The following is a 17,116-nucleotide window of genomic DNA, read 5'->3' on the forward strand; positions in this document are numbered from 1 at the left end:
TGAATGATTAACCTTTTCTATATAGCTGATGATGAGTACAAATGCATGTTAGTGCACTGGGGTGGCTGTGCCTATGAGTGACCTTGGTGACTGTGGAGCGATTGTATCACTGTTGCCAGGCAACGCGCTGATGATGGAGCACCATTACGACGTTCTCGGGTGTAAAGTCAAAGAGCCCAGCGATAGCTGTGAGCTGCTATCCAGTCAGATAAACATCCACGGCCATCTCATGAGAGACAGCACTGGCCACGAAACGGACTGATGAAAACATTCAGCACTCGACTTGAAGCTTTAAACGACCTTACGCCAATAATAATACAAAAAAAAACACCTGAGACTCACAAACCTGCACGAAAATAATGTAGCAAGCTAACTTTAGCCAACTGCCTAGCGCGATACTGCTCAGAAATGGACTGTGACGGGTAAGTGTGTGTGGTGGAACCGGGGGAAAAAAGAGATGCATTTAACTAACAAATGTTTTTGGTACAGAGGAAACCAACGTGATTTGTAACCGATAAAGTTATTTGAACCGTAAAACGAACAAGAGAACGAGCTGCTGTTACTATTTGTAGCAGCTAAATTGCTAGCGGTATGTTGTGCATTCATTTAATATATCTTAAGCGAATTAAGCAGCTAACATTACACTTCATGTTTAAGTTTTATATGTAAGATTTTAATTAAACATCTTCGTAAACGTTTGAAATATTGCTGTGGCAGTCGACGAGACATTCAAACTAGTAAGTTAATCTCGTGCTAATCGTCTCGTGCGGTAACTTGATTCTCGATGCACTGATGTGGTCAATATGCTGGCTTTATCATCCTGTATCATGAAAATGGTATGCGAGGAACTGCGGTGAAGCTGTCATACGAAACTAGTTTGTCTAAAGAGCAAAGGATCCGTTATTTTAGAGTTTAATGGTGGTAGAACATTAGTGTTATAAAACATATTAGTTGCAGAGATATTTTTGTTTCATTCATTAGATATGGAGTCCCTTGTCCTCTGCCCAGTTTGGATTCGCAGGAGGAAGCCAAAGACCCAGGGTTGCACACCTTCAGTCACATACACATGAGGAAAGCCTTTCGTCTTATGAATGACTTGAGAAGGTTGGTAAACTTACTCAGCACCTTGTGTTATTGGGGGTCCCTCACAAAATTAAATATTTGGTTATGATCTTGAAGTTGTCTTTTTTGTTTTTATTTGATTGCAAAATGTAACCATTATCAACCAGCTTTATATATAAAGTTGGATATACAAGTGTGCCCAACTTTATCCTCATACATGCGGTATACACACGACATGTATATGCCTACTAAATAGCATATTTCAACTGTTTGATTGCTTGTATCATCGCAAAATATAAACTATAGCTATTCTTGCCCAGCTCTAATCTGCTTGCTGTGACTACATGGAATGAAGATATTCAAATATTATAAACATTTTCTGTAAAGCTGCTTTAAAACATTTTGTATTGTGAAAAGCGCTAAACCGGACTAAACTTGAGTTAATTATCGATTGTGTATGCTGCATTTCCACAAGACATCTCTGGGCTGCATTTCCCAAAAGTATCGTGAGTCTAAGGGTGTGTTCACACTTGTAGTTTGGTTCACTTGGTTCGTTTGGTCCAGATCAACCCCCCCCCCCCCCCAAAAAAAAACATTTAGTCCTGGTCCACTTTAGCGTTCACATTGGCATTTTAACACCGAACCTAAAGTAACCAAACCTAAAGGCATAGGGATATGTTCCCAACCTTATTGTTCAGCTTTTTTTAGGAATATTTCACGACGGAACTTACCGAACATCTAACACAATGCTGTGCTCTGGGCTATATGCGCTCGTTGTATGTGTGTGTATGATGCTATTTCGACCAGCTGAGAACTCAAAAAGAGCTTATAGAATGTGTAAAAGAGTCAAAACAGTGGCAGAAATCGCTCCGTCACACACACAAACGAAAATCTGCTGTGAGGAGACGTGGTTCTGATGCCTGTATCGAACTGTGATGGGTAACATCGTGACTATGACGAGAAAAAACAGGTATGCGTGAGAATTCTGTCCTTTTTACGGTCAAATCTTGTGACGTCCCGTTTTTGGTTAATTTACATGTCTTACATGGTCCGTGTTGCATTCATTTGAACCACATCAGAGTTCGCTTGGAAGCGCTCACACTTATTCAAATGAACTGCACTAATAGAGCAATCACACCAGGGTTCATTTTAATCATATCAAACATGCCAAGTGTGAACACACCCAAAGTAGATTCTAGAGACCATTGACACCACTGGTTCTACAGCCTATGTAGGTTTATGATACTTTTGGGAAAAACAGCCCTTTGTCTAGATCTTCAGTTTTCTTAAATTTTTCTTTATAATCACAGTAGGAGGATGCTTTGTGACGTTCTGCTGGTGGCAGGTGAAGTGGAAGTACCAGCACACAGAGTAGTATTAGCGTCCTGCAGTCCTTACTTCTGTGCCATGTTCACAGGTACTCTTTATTTACACATCATAATGTTCTCCAATACTTAGCAATGTAGATCTATAATTATGATTTAAAAAATTAAAATTCTGTTTACTCACCCTCATGTCATTTCAAAGCTGGAAAACACAAAAAAAGATACAATGAAGAATGTTGGTTAACAAAAGTTTTTAGTTCATAGTTAATATCTTCTCTGTTTCCACGAAAGAAAGAAAGTCATACAGGGTTAGAACAACATTGAGAGTGAATAAAGGATGATAATTTGCCTTTTTGGGTAAACTAGCCCTTTATTGAAGGCAGACACCTAATTTTTTACAAGGTATTAGAGTGACATTAGGTGATTTTATAGTGTCCCTGCTGATGATAAACTTTATGATGTTCATTCTTGCTTGTTTAAGACTCATTTTCATCATTTTATCTTTTAGATCTTTGATTGAGAGTTTGCTGGATCTGTATGTGTAATGCTCATGCTCTCTGATTCTGTGTTGTGATTGATGTGTCTAGGTGACATGAGTGAAAGCAAGGCTCACCATGTTGAGATCAGGGACGTTGATGGACAGACGCTCTTGAAGCTGGTGGATTATATTTACACCGCTGAGATTGAAGTGTCTGAGGATAATGTTCAGGTAAGTCGAGGCACATAAACCGCAAGGCACATAAACCACAAGGCCTCTGGAGCTCTGGTACTTGCGGCTCTGTTGTGAGTGCTGAGAGGCAGGGCATTTCCTCTCATTATTAGCAGAGGAAATGAGCTGAGCGGCAGAGGAAGTTTTCTGTTATGTGCACTTTGCCCTTTGTGTTGGTGCTCTATTGTCCCAGTGTGTTCTGTTGTTTGTGCTTGGGCCTTTTGTTTAGGTGTATAGAATACAGCAGAGGAGAACAGATGATCTGAGAAGCTTCATGCCATTTGTGCAGGAGCAGTGTGAAGTGGCCTAGTTTTTGGAGAGGATGGGCAGATGCTCCAGTGGGGGTAGCGGCTGTTTATGGCTTAGTTGGTCCATGGAGATTTTAACAATGTCATTCAGTGCAGTGATTCACCCTACGTTAAATTTCCCTATAAGCCATTTCCATTCCTTTTTTGGGAAGAAAGTGGCCATTGAATTAGAAAAGAGCATCTTCACATTGTAACTCTGTCTTGTTCTTCCCTGTGGCCTTTGCTTTTATGTTAAGTAGCTGATGCTGGGTTAGATTAATTTGTTTTCATAATTTCATCGATTTTGTCACTCGCTGTTTCCCTGCGTGATGTATGTGATTGTATGCCCCCAAAATTCAAGATACTTGGGCATTTTTTCCCAGATGAGTTTTTGTCTTATATTTATATTATATGATGTAGTTATGACCTATTATATCACACGGCCTTTTCCTAAAATCAGCACGATTGCAAATGTGATATTTATTTGATACATCATTTAACACTGTGAGTTACATTTTGGACGCAATATTGTTTGTTTTTCCTCTTGTTTCGGCAACAAAAATTTCGAAATTAAATCACAGCAGAACAGTCTCCATGCAACACAGCAGTTATTCGTTTTTGAACGAATCCGCTGTTTGAACAAATCGGTTGAATGAATGACAGTGTATTGCTGCCACATACTGGCAGTTTTAATTTCATGTTTAAAGTACCTCTGATGCCCCTTCTGTGTCACTTCTACACTGCAAAGTGCAAAGATGGATTTTGTTGATAATGATTTAAAGGATTAGTTCACTTTAAAATGAAAATTACCCCATGATTTACTCACCCTCAAGCCATCCTAGGTGTATATGACTTTCTTCTTTCAGATGAACACAATCAGTTATATTAATAAATATCCTGGTGTTTCCAAGCTTTATAATGGCAGTGACGGGGTCCATTGAGTTTGAAGCTCAAAAAAGTGCATCCATCCATTATAAACGTACTCATCGCAGCTCCGGGGGGTTAATAAAGGCCTTCTGAAGCGAATCGATGGGGTTTTGTAAGAAAAAATATCCATATTTACATCTTTATAAATTAAAATATTTAGCTTCCGCCAGACCGCCTTTCGTATTCAACTTACGCAGAAAGCATAAGATGGATATGCTTTTTTGTGCTTCAAACTCAATGGACCCCGTTCACTGCCTTTATAAAGCTTGGAAGCGTCAGGATATTTATTAATATAACTCTGTGTTCATCAGAAAGAAGAAAGTCATACACCTAGGATGTCTTGAGGGTGAGTAAATCATGGGGTAATTTTCATTTTAATTTGATTGGTAACAGCCCTATACTGTGTCCTTTCTAATTGAATTTAATTTGAATGTGTAAACACCAAAATATATAGATAAAACAGGTAGATAGTAGTTCAAGGTGGAGATGGCTTGTGGGAAAAAATTGTTCTTGTGCCTGCCTGGATGTTCTAGTGCACAGAGATCACAAACAGATTGTGGCCTGGTTGAGCGGGGTCCGTGATGATGTTTCTTCACTCTGGAGATATACAAGTCCTGGAGGTTGGACAGGTGCACACCAATTATCCCCTCAGCTGTCCTAACAGTCCGTTGCAATCTACTTACGTCTGATATGGTGACTGACCCAAACCAGACAGTTAAAGAAGTGCACAGACTTATACTGGTTAGTCATCATGAATCCGGTCCACAGGCTGGCTGGTTACTGGTTGCTGTATATTGTGTGTGGTGCGTTTTCATCTCTTTGTGTTATTCCTGCTGTGTTCAGGTGTTACTCCCAGCTGCCAGCCTGCTGCAGCTGATGGATGTTCGGCAGGTTTGCTGTGACTTCCTGCAGACGCAGCTCCACCCCACCAACTGCCTGGGCATCCGAGCATTCGCTGACCTTCACGCCTGCACAGGACTGCTCAGCCAGGCCCACGCTTATGCTGGTGAGCTCTCTTCTTTCTTGAGTCATTGTGGGATGGTTAACAGCTAGTCGATTAAGCAACCCACCAATGTGTACTTTTATGTGAAGATTCAGTTGTTAAACATGTTTGCTTGTTTCAAACAGAGCAGCACTTCACAGATGTCATGGTCGGTGAGGAGTTTATGGCCCTTTCCTTGCAGCAGGTGTGCAGTCTGATCTCCAGTGACAAATTGACCGTGTCCACTGAAGAGAAGGTAACGCATTACCCAGTTCATTTACCTAGTTGTTGTGTTTTCTAACTGTTCTCATCACAGAGCCTGTTTTTAGCTCTGCATTATTTGTAGGCAGCAGACAGTTGATGGTTGGTTTTTACATGTATGCTGGTGTGTGACGCTGAAGGAGACGACAAGCCATCTGTCAGTCACACTGCATTAGCTGCTCTCTGCTTACGAGTAACTTGCGTCTCCAGTCTGCGCTCACACACCCACTTGATGGCAGCTGTCACCTGTCAGATGCCTCATTGTTATTTGAGCTGCAAGGATAGTTGCCAGGCCTGCTGTGGCTGTGAGCTGCAATCATACAATATGCAGAGAAACATGTAGTTCACTTTATTCTGGTCTGTTACACCCCCAGGTTTTTGAAGCCATGATCACCTGGATAAAGCAGGACAAAGAGACCCGTTTGGAGCACATGCCTAAGCTCATGGAACATGTTCGACTGCCCTTGCTATCCAGAGATTACCTGGTTCAGGTATGACTGCTCACTGTTTATATAGCGAGCTTTCTATATTTGTGATTGCATTTCTGGTTGTCTTTAAGCATTATTTTTAGGATTTAAATGTGTTTGTACAGATTGTAGAGGAGGAACCCTTAATAAAAAACAACAACACTTGTAAGGACTTTCTCATTGAGGCGATGAAGTACCACCTTTTACCTGCAGACCAGCGACACCTTATAAAGACTGACAGAACCAGGCCGCGCACACCAGTCAGTCTGCCTAAGGTATTAATATACTAACAGCACAAAGATTCACTTCAAAACATACAGTACAGAGGCAAGTTTGGATGTACTTACTAGTTCTTTATAATAGTTTCACTAAGTCATTTAATCTGCTAACCACAAGCAAGCTTGAGGCTGTTCTGTTAAAGACTGTACATGTTCCAAGATGCTGCACTCGTAATTACTATGAATGAGAAGAAAGTGCAAAACACAATACAGGATACACCCTGCTTTCTAAATAACAGAGCCTATCAGTTTAATGCTATTTGAGCATAAGAAACAATGTTAATGGGACAGTTCATGTCAGAATTTATTGCTGATTTGAAATATGTTATTTTAAATGTGAGTTTGGTAAGCAGTTTTTCAGATTTAAGCAGGAGTGAATAGTGCTGGGCGGTATACCGGTTCATACTGAATACCGGTATTTATTTTTGTTATGATATGTATTTTTAATATACTGCAATACCGGTGTATTCTTTCTGTGATAAACTGACGTGCGTCGTTTGTTCAGAGACTGTAACTTAGTGCTCTTAAATGTACTGAAAATATCCTTAGACCTTTTAAATGTTCTTCCGCGTTTCTCCCTCATTTTGGCAGTTTTTGTTATATAGGGTTAGATTTTTAAAATGCTTAAGGTGCCCTCAACTCAGTTTTTCATTGTTGGTAATATTTTAATATTCATGTGTCTGTAATGAGCGAGTTGCAGGTCTGTGTTTTATTGGTTGTTGTCTCCCCACAGCATCATTTTGTGGGGCTTTGGAAACCTGTATTAACTCTAGTGTGGAATTTTTCTACAACATTCACTCATCATGACAGTAAAATAGGGCATTTTAGTCAATCTACTGCAGTATTTCCTCTCTCAATCTGTAGAAAATGCAGTTAAGACCTGGGGCCGGTTGCATAAACCGTTAAGACTAGTCTTACAAGTTAGACATACAATTTTTTCTTTAAGACCGTTCATTATTTTTTTAAACCAGTTACATAAAAACATAGACTAGCCTAATTTGATACGAAAAGTAAGACTGAATGCCACTTGCCTAACTGCTAGTGGCTCATACTAGATCTTAAGACACTGTCTTAACATAATGGCTTAGTTTATGCAACTGGCCCCAGGTCATGCGTAGGGAAAAAATACCGTAATATACAGTGAAACCGGTATAATTTGAAAAATACAGTGATATTAATTTTTGGTCACACCGCCCAGCACTAGGAGTGAACTTGCTTTCCTTTGGCAGGCTCATTGAAAATAACCAGTTCAAGTCATATGTTTGTGTTGGTGTTAATTTTATCAGCTACTTTTAGTCTTATTCCTGTGTCAAATGTAGTTTTAGTTACCATATTTAGTCAACATTGTCCTGTTTTTGTTTAGTCAAGTTTTAATCGACTAAATGTCTGGGAATTTTAGTCTAGTTTTAGTCAATTAGTCACATTTTCTACATTCTGCATAATGGTTAAATTGATAATCACAATTATTTTGCACAGAATTATAATCACAAAGTTTATCATTTGAAGAATATATTTTTACATTTCTTCAGAGCTATTTCACCTATATAAGCACAAATGAAGAGAGTTTCAACTCATACACACGGTTTATTTTTACCACATTTAGTTTCCTGATATATTATAGGCTATTTATCATATAAATGAACACACTTTCTACATTATGCAAACAACAAACATTACATTTCTAATAGTTATTCCAATAGTTCCAACATGTCCTATTAAAACAACAGTAAAAAGTGTTTTGTATTGTCACACAGAGGTTGCGTAAGTGCATTTATTGAGCAACCACCATCGCAAACAATATAGTCGAGATCCATGTTTGGATTTATTACAGTTCATCACTGAGAAGGTTTGATCACAGATTTAATCGCAACAAACCGTTCAAGAGGCTCGTGAAGGAACACAAAATGACTGAACGACACTTACATTTAAGTGAAACATCTCAAATGGAGATTGCTGAACTCCAGCTTACTTGTTTGTCACTTGTTTCTGTGTTTTCAAATCATCCGTGCTTGTAGAGAGAGTGTGTGCGCATGATTGCCAGATTGCAAATATTAAGTTAAACACCAGGCAGAAAATGTGCTCTTATTAGGATATTTAAAATCTTGACATGTGGCAACCGCAAACATGAAAGCTTGTTGGGGTTTGTTGAATAGTCTGTAATATTTAGTCTCCTTTTTTAATCGACAAAAATAAAGAGAGAATTTGGTAAAGTTTTTTTTAGTAACTACATTTGATACCTACATTTTAGTCCATCTTTTTTGTTCAATGATATTCCTTGTTGATATAGGCTAGTCCCAGTTATCGTTTAATGACATTGGTGTTGCCTCGTCGTCGTCTGTCGGTTTTAGTCATGGAAGAAAGGTTGTCATTTTGTCAACAAAGATTTTTTTAATCTAAGATTTAGTTAATGAAACACTAGTTTGAGTACTGAGCTAATGCCACCTTCAGGGTTTGAAATGAACTCCCCAGCAAATTTGGCTACTAAATTAAGTCACCGGTCATTCAGAACTTCTAGCCAAAACAAAAATATCAGAAGTAAACCAGATTATCAAAATTTGCAATCTGGCACCCATGATTTAAATAGATATTTTAGTAAATCCGATTCTGTATCATTTAATGTCTTTCACCTTTACAACAGTTAATCATTGTTTGCAGATACCTCTTTTAGAACAACATTTATATCCTTTTTATTTCTAAATATAGCTCACAAAATGAATGTTTAATAAATGGTAAACGCATTGAAGATTAGCGTACAGGCTGTCAATTCATTAAGTGATCAGCTGTTCCCTCACAAAAGTCAGCGTACTGAATTCAGATTATTGAAGCCTCTCCTCCATTGACATCCATTAAAAAAGCCACCCCGTTCACACTGGAGTGAGTGGAAAAAGGGCCTCATCTTCTGGGGCTTCAGTCGCACACTGCGCCTCGGACGTCTCACAGGTATCGCACACCGGACTTGTCATTCTGGGCTCACGTTCTCAAGTTCAAGGCAGCAATCCAAAACAATGAATCAAACACCAATCATTTGACACATTTGAATTTGAAGCCCTTGATGAATTTGACTCTCTTGTGAAGATAGTGATTTTTGTTTTGAACCTTGCAGGTGATGATGGTCGTAGGAGGTCAGGCTCCTAAAGCCATCCGCAGTGTGGAGTGCTATGACTTTCAAGAGGACCGCTGGTACCAGGTGGCTGACTTACCATCCAGACGCTGTCGAGCAGGTTGCTCTCTGTTCTGTTCCTCATCACTCGATGTGTGCTCTTCTTTTGGTCTTACTCTCTGTCTGTGTGTCTCATTTAGGTGTGGTGTATATGGCCGGTAAGGTGTATGCTGTGGGGGGATTTAATGGCTCTCTGCGTGTGCGGACGGTGGATGTGTATGATGGGCTGAAGGATCAGTGGAGCACCGTCCCCAGCATGCAGGAGCGCCGCAGCACTTTAGGAGCAGCTGTACTGGGGGACCTGCTGTACGCTGTCGGGGGCTTTGATGGGAGTACAGGTATATCTTTGAAAAATGTATTTCAGGATTATTCATTCACTACTGTTCAAAAGTTTAAAATTAGTATAATTTTTTTCAATAAATTATTTTATTCAGTAGGGGTGTAAGAAAATATCGATACACGTGAATATCGCAATATTATTATTGCCGATACTGTATCGATTCTCAAAAAGACTGTCGCGATTTATATATTTATTTATTTACATCAGAGATTCGTGGCTTTGTGTTCGGTTTAAACCACAGACTTTATAAAAACCCAACCGCTAGATGGCAGTGTTATCTCAGAACGTAGCTGACGCAGAGCCGGAGAAGCGCAAACCCAGCTCACAAGACAAAATAATTATTCCCCTCCCGCGGTATACAGTGCTCAAGTGTGGACTCATTTTGGCTTCAGCTATAAAGAAGCCACTAAGGAAATCGACAAGAGTCATTTTGTTTGCAAAATAGGCCAAGTTAAAATCCAATACTCGGGAAACGCATTGAATCTGAGAGCTCGCTTAACATCCTGACGTCATCCGCACTGCTGAGATGCGTTTCGATAGAATATGTTTTCCTCTCAGTAACAAGACAAACACACAACAAAATTGTCAGCGGTGGCAGCAGAACGAAAGCATCTGATCATAGCGATGTGGAAATGGATGCACCAGCTCTGCTGTTCAGTACTTTAAATAGCACTTTATACAATAGACTGCTTTAAAGCAAACAGCTTTACAGTATTAAATATAAAACAAACAGTCATTCAGTCATGGAATGGAATGGACTATGCACTTTCTGTTGTTAAATAGTTTATAAATTAAAAACTGCTATACTGCCAAATTTCTCTTTACTTAGATTACACAAAATATTGATTAGTGATATAAATGATACTGTATTAATTAAATAAAATAGTTACTTGTCAGGTTTTATGCATATGGTTGTAAAAAACAACAACTAACAAACACAAAAAAGAAATATCGCAATATATTGCCTTTCTTACAATATTGCAATATATAACAATATATCGTATCGTAACCCCTGTATCGTGATACGTATTGTATCGCCAGATTCTTGGCAATACACAACCCTATTATTCAGCAAGGAGGCATTATATGAATCAAAAATGACAGTAAAGACATTTATAACCATATGAAAGATTTCATATATATACTTATAAATGTGTAATAATAAAAACAAATTTTGGGGGGTGTTTTAGCAGCATATTAGAAGGATTTCCGAAGGACCATGTGGCACTGAAGACATTATTTGTAATTTATTGTAATTAATTAATTTATGCAATTTATTTGTCGTCACATAAATAAATAACATTATATTAAAATAAAAAAGTTTTTTTTAAATAGTTTTAAATTTTTTATACAATATTTATTTTTACTGTGTTGTTGATCAAATAAATGCAGCCTTGGTGAGCATAAGATACTTCTTTTGATTGGTAGTGTATTTTATTATTTGTACTATATTTTTACATTTGGGTGGTTGTCGTTAGCACATGCACAGCCAGCCTCGTTTTTAGCCCTGATTCTCTGTCTCTCTGCAGGTCTGTCGTCAGTGGAGGTGTATAACCCCAAGGCTAATGAGTGGATGTTTGTGGCTCCCATGAACACCAGGCGTAGCAGTGTCGGGGTGGGCGTGGTTGACGGTGAGCTTTTTGAGGACATGTGTGTTGAGCAATCTGGCAGGCAACAATAAAACGTTTTTAAGTGGTATGATTTAGCAATAGTGAATTTGCGAAGAACATTTCACAACATTTTACCTTTTGGGTGTTGTCGTTATATATTTCCACTCTGATTAGTTCACTGATAGTTCATTTGCACTCTCTTTTGTGTAGTGATTTCACACAGTGTGTCTGATGATTGCACAGGAAAACTTTATGCTGTTGGAGGTTATGATGGAGCGTCTCGGCAGTGTTTGAGTACTGTAGAGGAGTTTAACCCAGTCAGTAATAAGTGGTGCTATGTGGCGGACATGAGCACTAGACGCAGTGGAGCTGGTTAGTTCCTCTTTGGACATGATTTGAATTACATTAAGCTCACTTCTATTGATTCTAACAGTTCACATCTCCATGTATTCAATGGCTGTGTCTGTGTTTGTGTGTCCAGGTGTTGGAGTGCTCAGTGGACAGCTGTATGCTGCAGGTGGACATGATGGTCCTCTGGTGAGGAAGAGTGTGGAGGTTTATGATCCTGCCACTAACACCTGGAGACAGGTGTGCGACATGAACATGTGCCGAAGGAACGCAGGTGAGAAGAGACAGCAGGGCTCAACATTGAGCAGTCATGTGCTTGTCCTCCACATAAGTAAATTGGTCATACACTCCAAGTAAAACAGTCTGAAAAAAAGGACTGTAATTTATCCTGAAGCAATATTCACATCAGTAGCTTTGTTTCCATCCAAAATTGAGAATATAACTAACAAAATTGGAATACGTTTGCAAATAAAGTTTCCATATAGTGAATTCGAAGAGAATAAAATCGCCACTTCCTGAAAAACTGCCGATAAATATCACTCAGAAAAATGGAAGTTGATATAATAGGAGAAGCCATGTATATAATAATTTCTGTATAAATTACTCCTCAGAGTGGATTTGGGAACGCGGTTGTGTAAGACAGTTCTTGGGAAGGAATTATGAACCATTTTGACAACAGACTTTGCTCAGGAATTTCAGAATGACCAAAACAGCATTTCAGATGCTGTGCAACGAGATCGGATGAAACACTCTTTATCGGATAAAAAATGTATCCAACTCAGTTGAGCTCATACGTATTTTATGCGCTCAACTGAGCATAAAAAAATCTGCATCTTGGCATTTCCATCCAGCATTTTTCATGCAATATCCCAAAATGTGATGAAATAGATGGATGGAAACATAGCTAGTGTTCTATCAGCTTATTTGTGATATTTGTCCCCTTAATTTTATTCCCAGAACATAATAAAAATACATATTTTAAATATTTCTTTAATAAAAGGCATTTTTTCCCTAACCTTAATACATGTATGCATCGTCTTTCATGCCGAAGTCAAGTTTATCAATGAATTGAATTAGAATAAGACACTGTAGGGTTGTTACCAATCAGAATGAAATCAGAAGCTGCATCTGAAGTGGCATTTAGATGCATTTACACAGACTGTTTAATGAAGCTCAGAGGTGGCAGGAATGCATTTACACTGCAAAATCACAATAATGTTATGAGATCGATGTTTTATATGTCAATATGTGAACACACGCAAGTTTAAAATGTTATAGCTGAGTTTTTTAAGGCGACTGTTATTTTAGAACATATCACCTTATTATTATTATAATTAACCTTTATAATGATTATGTTAGCTGATCTATAACGTGCGATGGGGTCCGCCAGGGACCAGGCTGGACTGATCACACCGGTGTGAATGTGCATGTCAAAGGGTTAAGTAGCTTTTATAAATGTGCCATAGAAAAAAAAAATTACTGGTGGTGTGCATATATTATATTATATATATATATATATATATATATATATATATATATATATATACACACACACAGTACTGTGCAAAAGTCTTAGTATTTCCACTTATATTTCACATTTGTATTTTCACTTAAAAAAAAATATATACATATATTATACATATTATATTTCAGTAGGGAATATCAGTTTACATTTCCAAATTTTTTTTTGCCATTAATTGCAATAATCCAGTGCGATTTTTGTATGCACATGGAGTCTGACAACAGACAGACTCGAAGATGGTGAGATCAGATCATAGCGGCTGTTGTCAGACTCCCTGTGCATATAAAAATCTCACTGGATTATTGCAATCAATGGAGGAATGTTTGTAAATGTAAACTGATTTTTCCTACTGACACACTACAGCAAAATATATAAATAGCTGGCTTACAATCTTTTTTTTGTCAAATCAAATGTACTGTACTAAATATTTTTTATTTTATATAAAATATATATTTAACAAAATATTTTTTGTCTCTAAAATTACTATAAAATCAAAGCCATATGTCTAACCAAGTTGTGTTCCAAATTTTTTTGTTACATTTTTTGTAAAAATGTAAGTTTTTGAGAGATTTTGTTTAGGCGCTGTACCAAAAATCTCCACCGGGTGTCACCCACATTCCATTGAATTTTTTTTTGATGCATTTTCTTGTAACAAATTAATACATTTCTGTCCAAATATCACTTCTATCACAAAACATGGAACCTTGAGACCTTTCCGACGATATGCGTTTTGTTAAGATTAGAAAATTATAAAGTAGTTCAAATAAATTTTGTTATATGCCCACTAGGGGAGGATTTAAAATCATTTAGAGTACTGTTTCCATGGTAACGCACCACCCAAAAAACGGTTTTACAGGATGAATTTTGAATTCGTAAGCTTTGGAATGATACCTAATTTATGATTGCTAAAATATGTGAGATGAAAAGGGCGATAAAAATAGCGCCAGTTAAGGGGTTAAAATCATTGTTTTTAAAGGAAGAACAGGAAAGGCCTGCAGTTCTGAGTTCAGTGTGTTTGTCTCTAGGAGTGTGTGCCATAAGCGGTTTACTGTATGTGATCGGAGGAGATGACGGGTCGTGCAACCTGTCCTCTGTTGAATACTACGACCCTGCTGCTGACAAATGGAGTCTAATCCCCACCAACATGAGCAATGGCCGCAGCTACGCAGGTCTGTTTCTCTTTTACAACCTCCATTTACCAAGGCCGTAACCATGTCTTGAACATTGGGGGGACAATTTGGCCATTTTTAATTATGGGGGGGGGGGGGGGGGGTCTATGGTGGTTATGGCCCTGCCATATACAACTAAAGCTAAACTAATCTGCTGTCTTGTCTATTTCAGGGGTGTCCGTTATTGATAAGTCATTATGACTAAAAGCCCTGGGCAGCAGGCCTCTCCGCACCTGTCGAGGACTGAGCTGTGACAGACAGACAGTGATTTAAGGCAGGATCCAGATGCTGACAGGTGCTCGAAGCTCTCCATCTCACAGCCTGACTGCCTCACAAACACACACGCGCCGAGTCCTGACCCCTCCCAGTCTCCAGAAAGTGCCATTTAGCTCTACTATTAACAGAGAGGTCACATGGTCACCGCATACAGCGAGTATTAAATGAGGCCTCGTTTATACAGGACTGAATCTGCCAGGACAGAGCGTGTAAGGGACGACCACAGGACCTGCGCCCTGTGCGGACCGACTGCTGCGGGGATCTGGGTCTAGGCGCAGGTGAAGAATGTGCCAATAGAGGCCTCTCTGCCTGCTTTACTACTGACATACAACGCTCTGAACTATGAGACTCGCATAAGATGTCAAAACTGATTCTACAGGCTAACACTAATGCTTATGACAACCTTTAAACTGGATCAGGACTGGATATCACTGACTTCTGTTGTTTTGGTTACAGGGTTACGTAAAGGGATAGTTCCCCCAAAAAAGAACATTTCGTCATCATTTGAACGCCCTCAAGTCGTTCCAAACCTGTATGAGTTTTCTTACGCAAAAGAAGATGTTTTTAAGAAGTCAATGGGTGCCGTCAACTGTCAAATGATGACAAAATGTTGATATTTGGGTGTACCATCCCTTGTTTTATGTTTGTATGTAAAGTTTTATGGGAAGCTCATAAGTTGTTTTAACCAGCTGCTTTCGTGCCATATAGTATTGAGGAAGTTAAACAGAAACACCATATAAATCTCACAGGGTAAAGGTGCGGTCACATTAGCGTCATTTCTGCGAAACATCGTGTACTGTAGTGATGTATGAAGCACAACTCACACAGAAGTCACTTTCAAACTAAGCAGGTTACATCTTTTGTCCTCCAGAATGCATGGGTTCCTATTGAAATGACTGGATTTTGCCTGTGAAAGTTTGCAGAACTATGTGACCGCACCTTAATGTGCCAAATTCATAACCATGTGGATTACACTGTATGTTAGTTACTTGTACATACGCTTTTTTTTTTTCATGATGCAGTTTGGTGTGCAATCGTCCATGTTGGACACACAGACTCTTTGTTTTATAATAATAACAACAACTCAGCGGTCACTGAAATGGCACTGGCTTTCAGTAGAGTTGGATTTCAATCGCAGGTAAATACCAAGACGGCAAATATTTTTGAAAGTACACCATTTATCCTGCTCTACCCTGACATGGGCTGCTGGTTCACTGGCTATTTTGGATCTGTGATTCAACAGAATTGGACATTTGAAGACTGTTTTATTTTATTTTCAAAATATGAAGTCTTCTAATGTTCTTTTCCTCATTATTGAGTTACATGCTCAGTAAAGCATCACTGAATTGTGTTGTTAATGATTAAGAATGAACAAAACAGGCTGCCCACATTCCCATCTCTCGCATATCACAGATTTTCACACTAACCTACTTTTTTTTAAATTCGGGTATATATTGATATGAAAGTCATACTATGCATTAAACATTGCTTCTAATGTTTTGGTTCCCAGTGGTTCAGATCTTATTTTGTGCTATGCCTGGTATAACTGCTGCCATTAAACATCATGATCCACAACTCTAAAACTATGACATTCCAGTGTGGTGCATCATCTATGGATTATGCACGAATGTGGTTTGTGAAAAAGGTGTTAATGTATTTCTAAACAAATGTATTAAATTAAGCTTTGTTAAGAGAATTTGATTGCCGTGTTGGTTTTAATGTGTTGTGACTGCTAGTTTCTAAACTGCCACAGGAGGGCAGCGGTCAGGCGTGCATCGCCAGGATGAGAGAAGATGAAAGTGAAAATGATCTTTAGGTTTGCATTAACCGCGTCAAACTTCATATATACGCCAATATTATATTGGAGGCTATAGTTTCAGGACCCTAGATAATTCTTAGTGACAGCGCCACCTAGCCAATTTTACTCTAATAGAGGAGACCTGATTTAAACTTCAAACAATTTTTTTTTTGTATATATATATATATATATATATATATATATATATATATATATATATATATATATATATATATATATATATATATATATATATATATATATATATATATATATATATATATACACACACGCATGCATATTTAAGAAAAAAATGTTTTATTTAAAAAAATATTTGTATATAAGATAAATTGTATATACAGTATACAAATATTTCTTATACATACATATGTGTGTATTTATACATAATTATACACAGTACACAAATATATTATGTAACACAAACTTTTATTTTGGATGCGATAAATTACGATACATTTTTTACCCAGCACTACTTTTAACCTATGCTTTTAACCTTATTTTTTTTTAACGTAGGAGCGGGCGCGGCCATTTTGAACTTGTGGGCGAGGCGTTCGCTGTCAGTCTCTTGATTATT

General features: G+C 38.2%; 1 protein-coding gene across 4 annotated transcripts; it reads left to right on the forward strand.

Annotated features, from left to right (window-relative positions):
• The first annotated feature begins 88 nt into the window (after window positions 1-88).
• Window positions 89-16,682, forward strand: klhl3 (kelch-like family member 3). Of its 4 annotated transcripts, XR_013818205.1 has the most exons (16): window positions 112-422; window positions 982-1,104; window positions 2,373-2,479; window positions 2,975-3,096; window positions 5,154-5,316; window positions 5,439-5,548; window positions 5,928-6,044; window positions 6,146-6,295; window positions 9,402-9,519; window positions 9,599-9,796; window positions 11,328-11,429; window positions 11,652-11,780; window positions 11,890-12,030; window positions 14,304-14,447; window positions 14,620-15,457; window positions 15,663-16,423. XR_013818205.1 is itself a non-coding variant. In XM_079839379.1 (15 exons), the coding sequence occupies exons 1-15, from the start codon at window positions 409-411 to the stop codon at window positions 14,646-14,648; spliced, it is 1,767 nt and encodes a 588-aa protein (XP_079695505.1). In that variant the 5' UTR covers window positions 109-408; the 3' UTR covers window positions 14,649-16,682. The 4 variants fall into 4 exon arrangements, 3 of the variants coding, with proteins under 3 accessions (XP_079695506.1, XP_079695505.1, XP_079695507.1); XM_079839379.1 differs by having other exon boundaries at window positions 109-422; window positions 14,620-16,682; XM_079839380.1 differs by lacking the exon at window positions 6,146-6,295 and having other exon boundaries at window positions 89-422; window positions 14,620-16,676.
• The last annotated feature ends 434 nt before the right edge of the window (window positions 16,683-17,116 follow it).

Source organism: Gobio gobio, assembly GCF_949357685.1.
Source record: "Gobio gobio genome assembly, chromosome: 16".
Taxonomy (NCBI): Eukaryota; Metazoa; Chordata; class Actinopteri; order Cypriniformes; family Gobionidae; genus Gobio; species Gobio gobio.

Bases quoted from the DNA above. Each gene is read 5' to 3' on its own strand.
- klhl3 (XM_079839379.1), top strand. The intron at 11,781-11,889 runs GTTAGTTCCTCT...TTGTGTGTCCAG, and splicing joins CACTAGACGCAGTGGAGCTG to GTGTTGGAGTGCTCAGTGGA. The intron at 14,448-14,619 runs GTCTGTTTCTCT...TGTCTATTTCAG, and splicing joins CAATGGCCGCAGCTACGCAG to GGGTGTCCGTTATTGATAAG.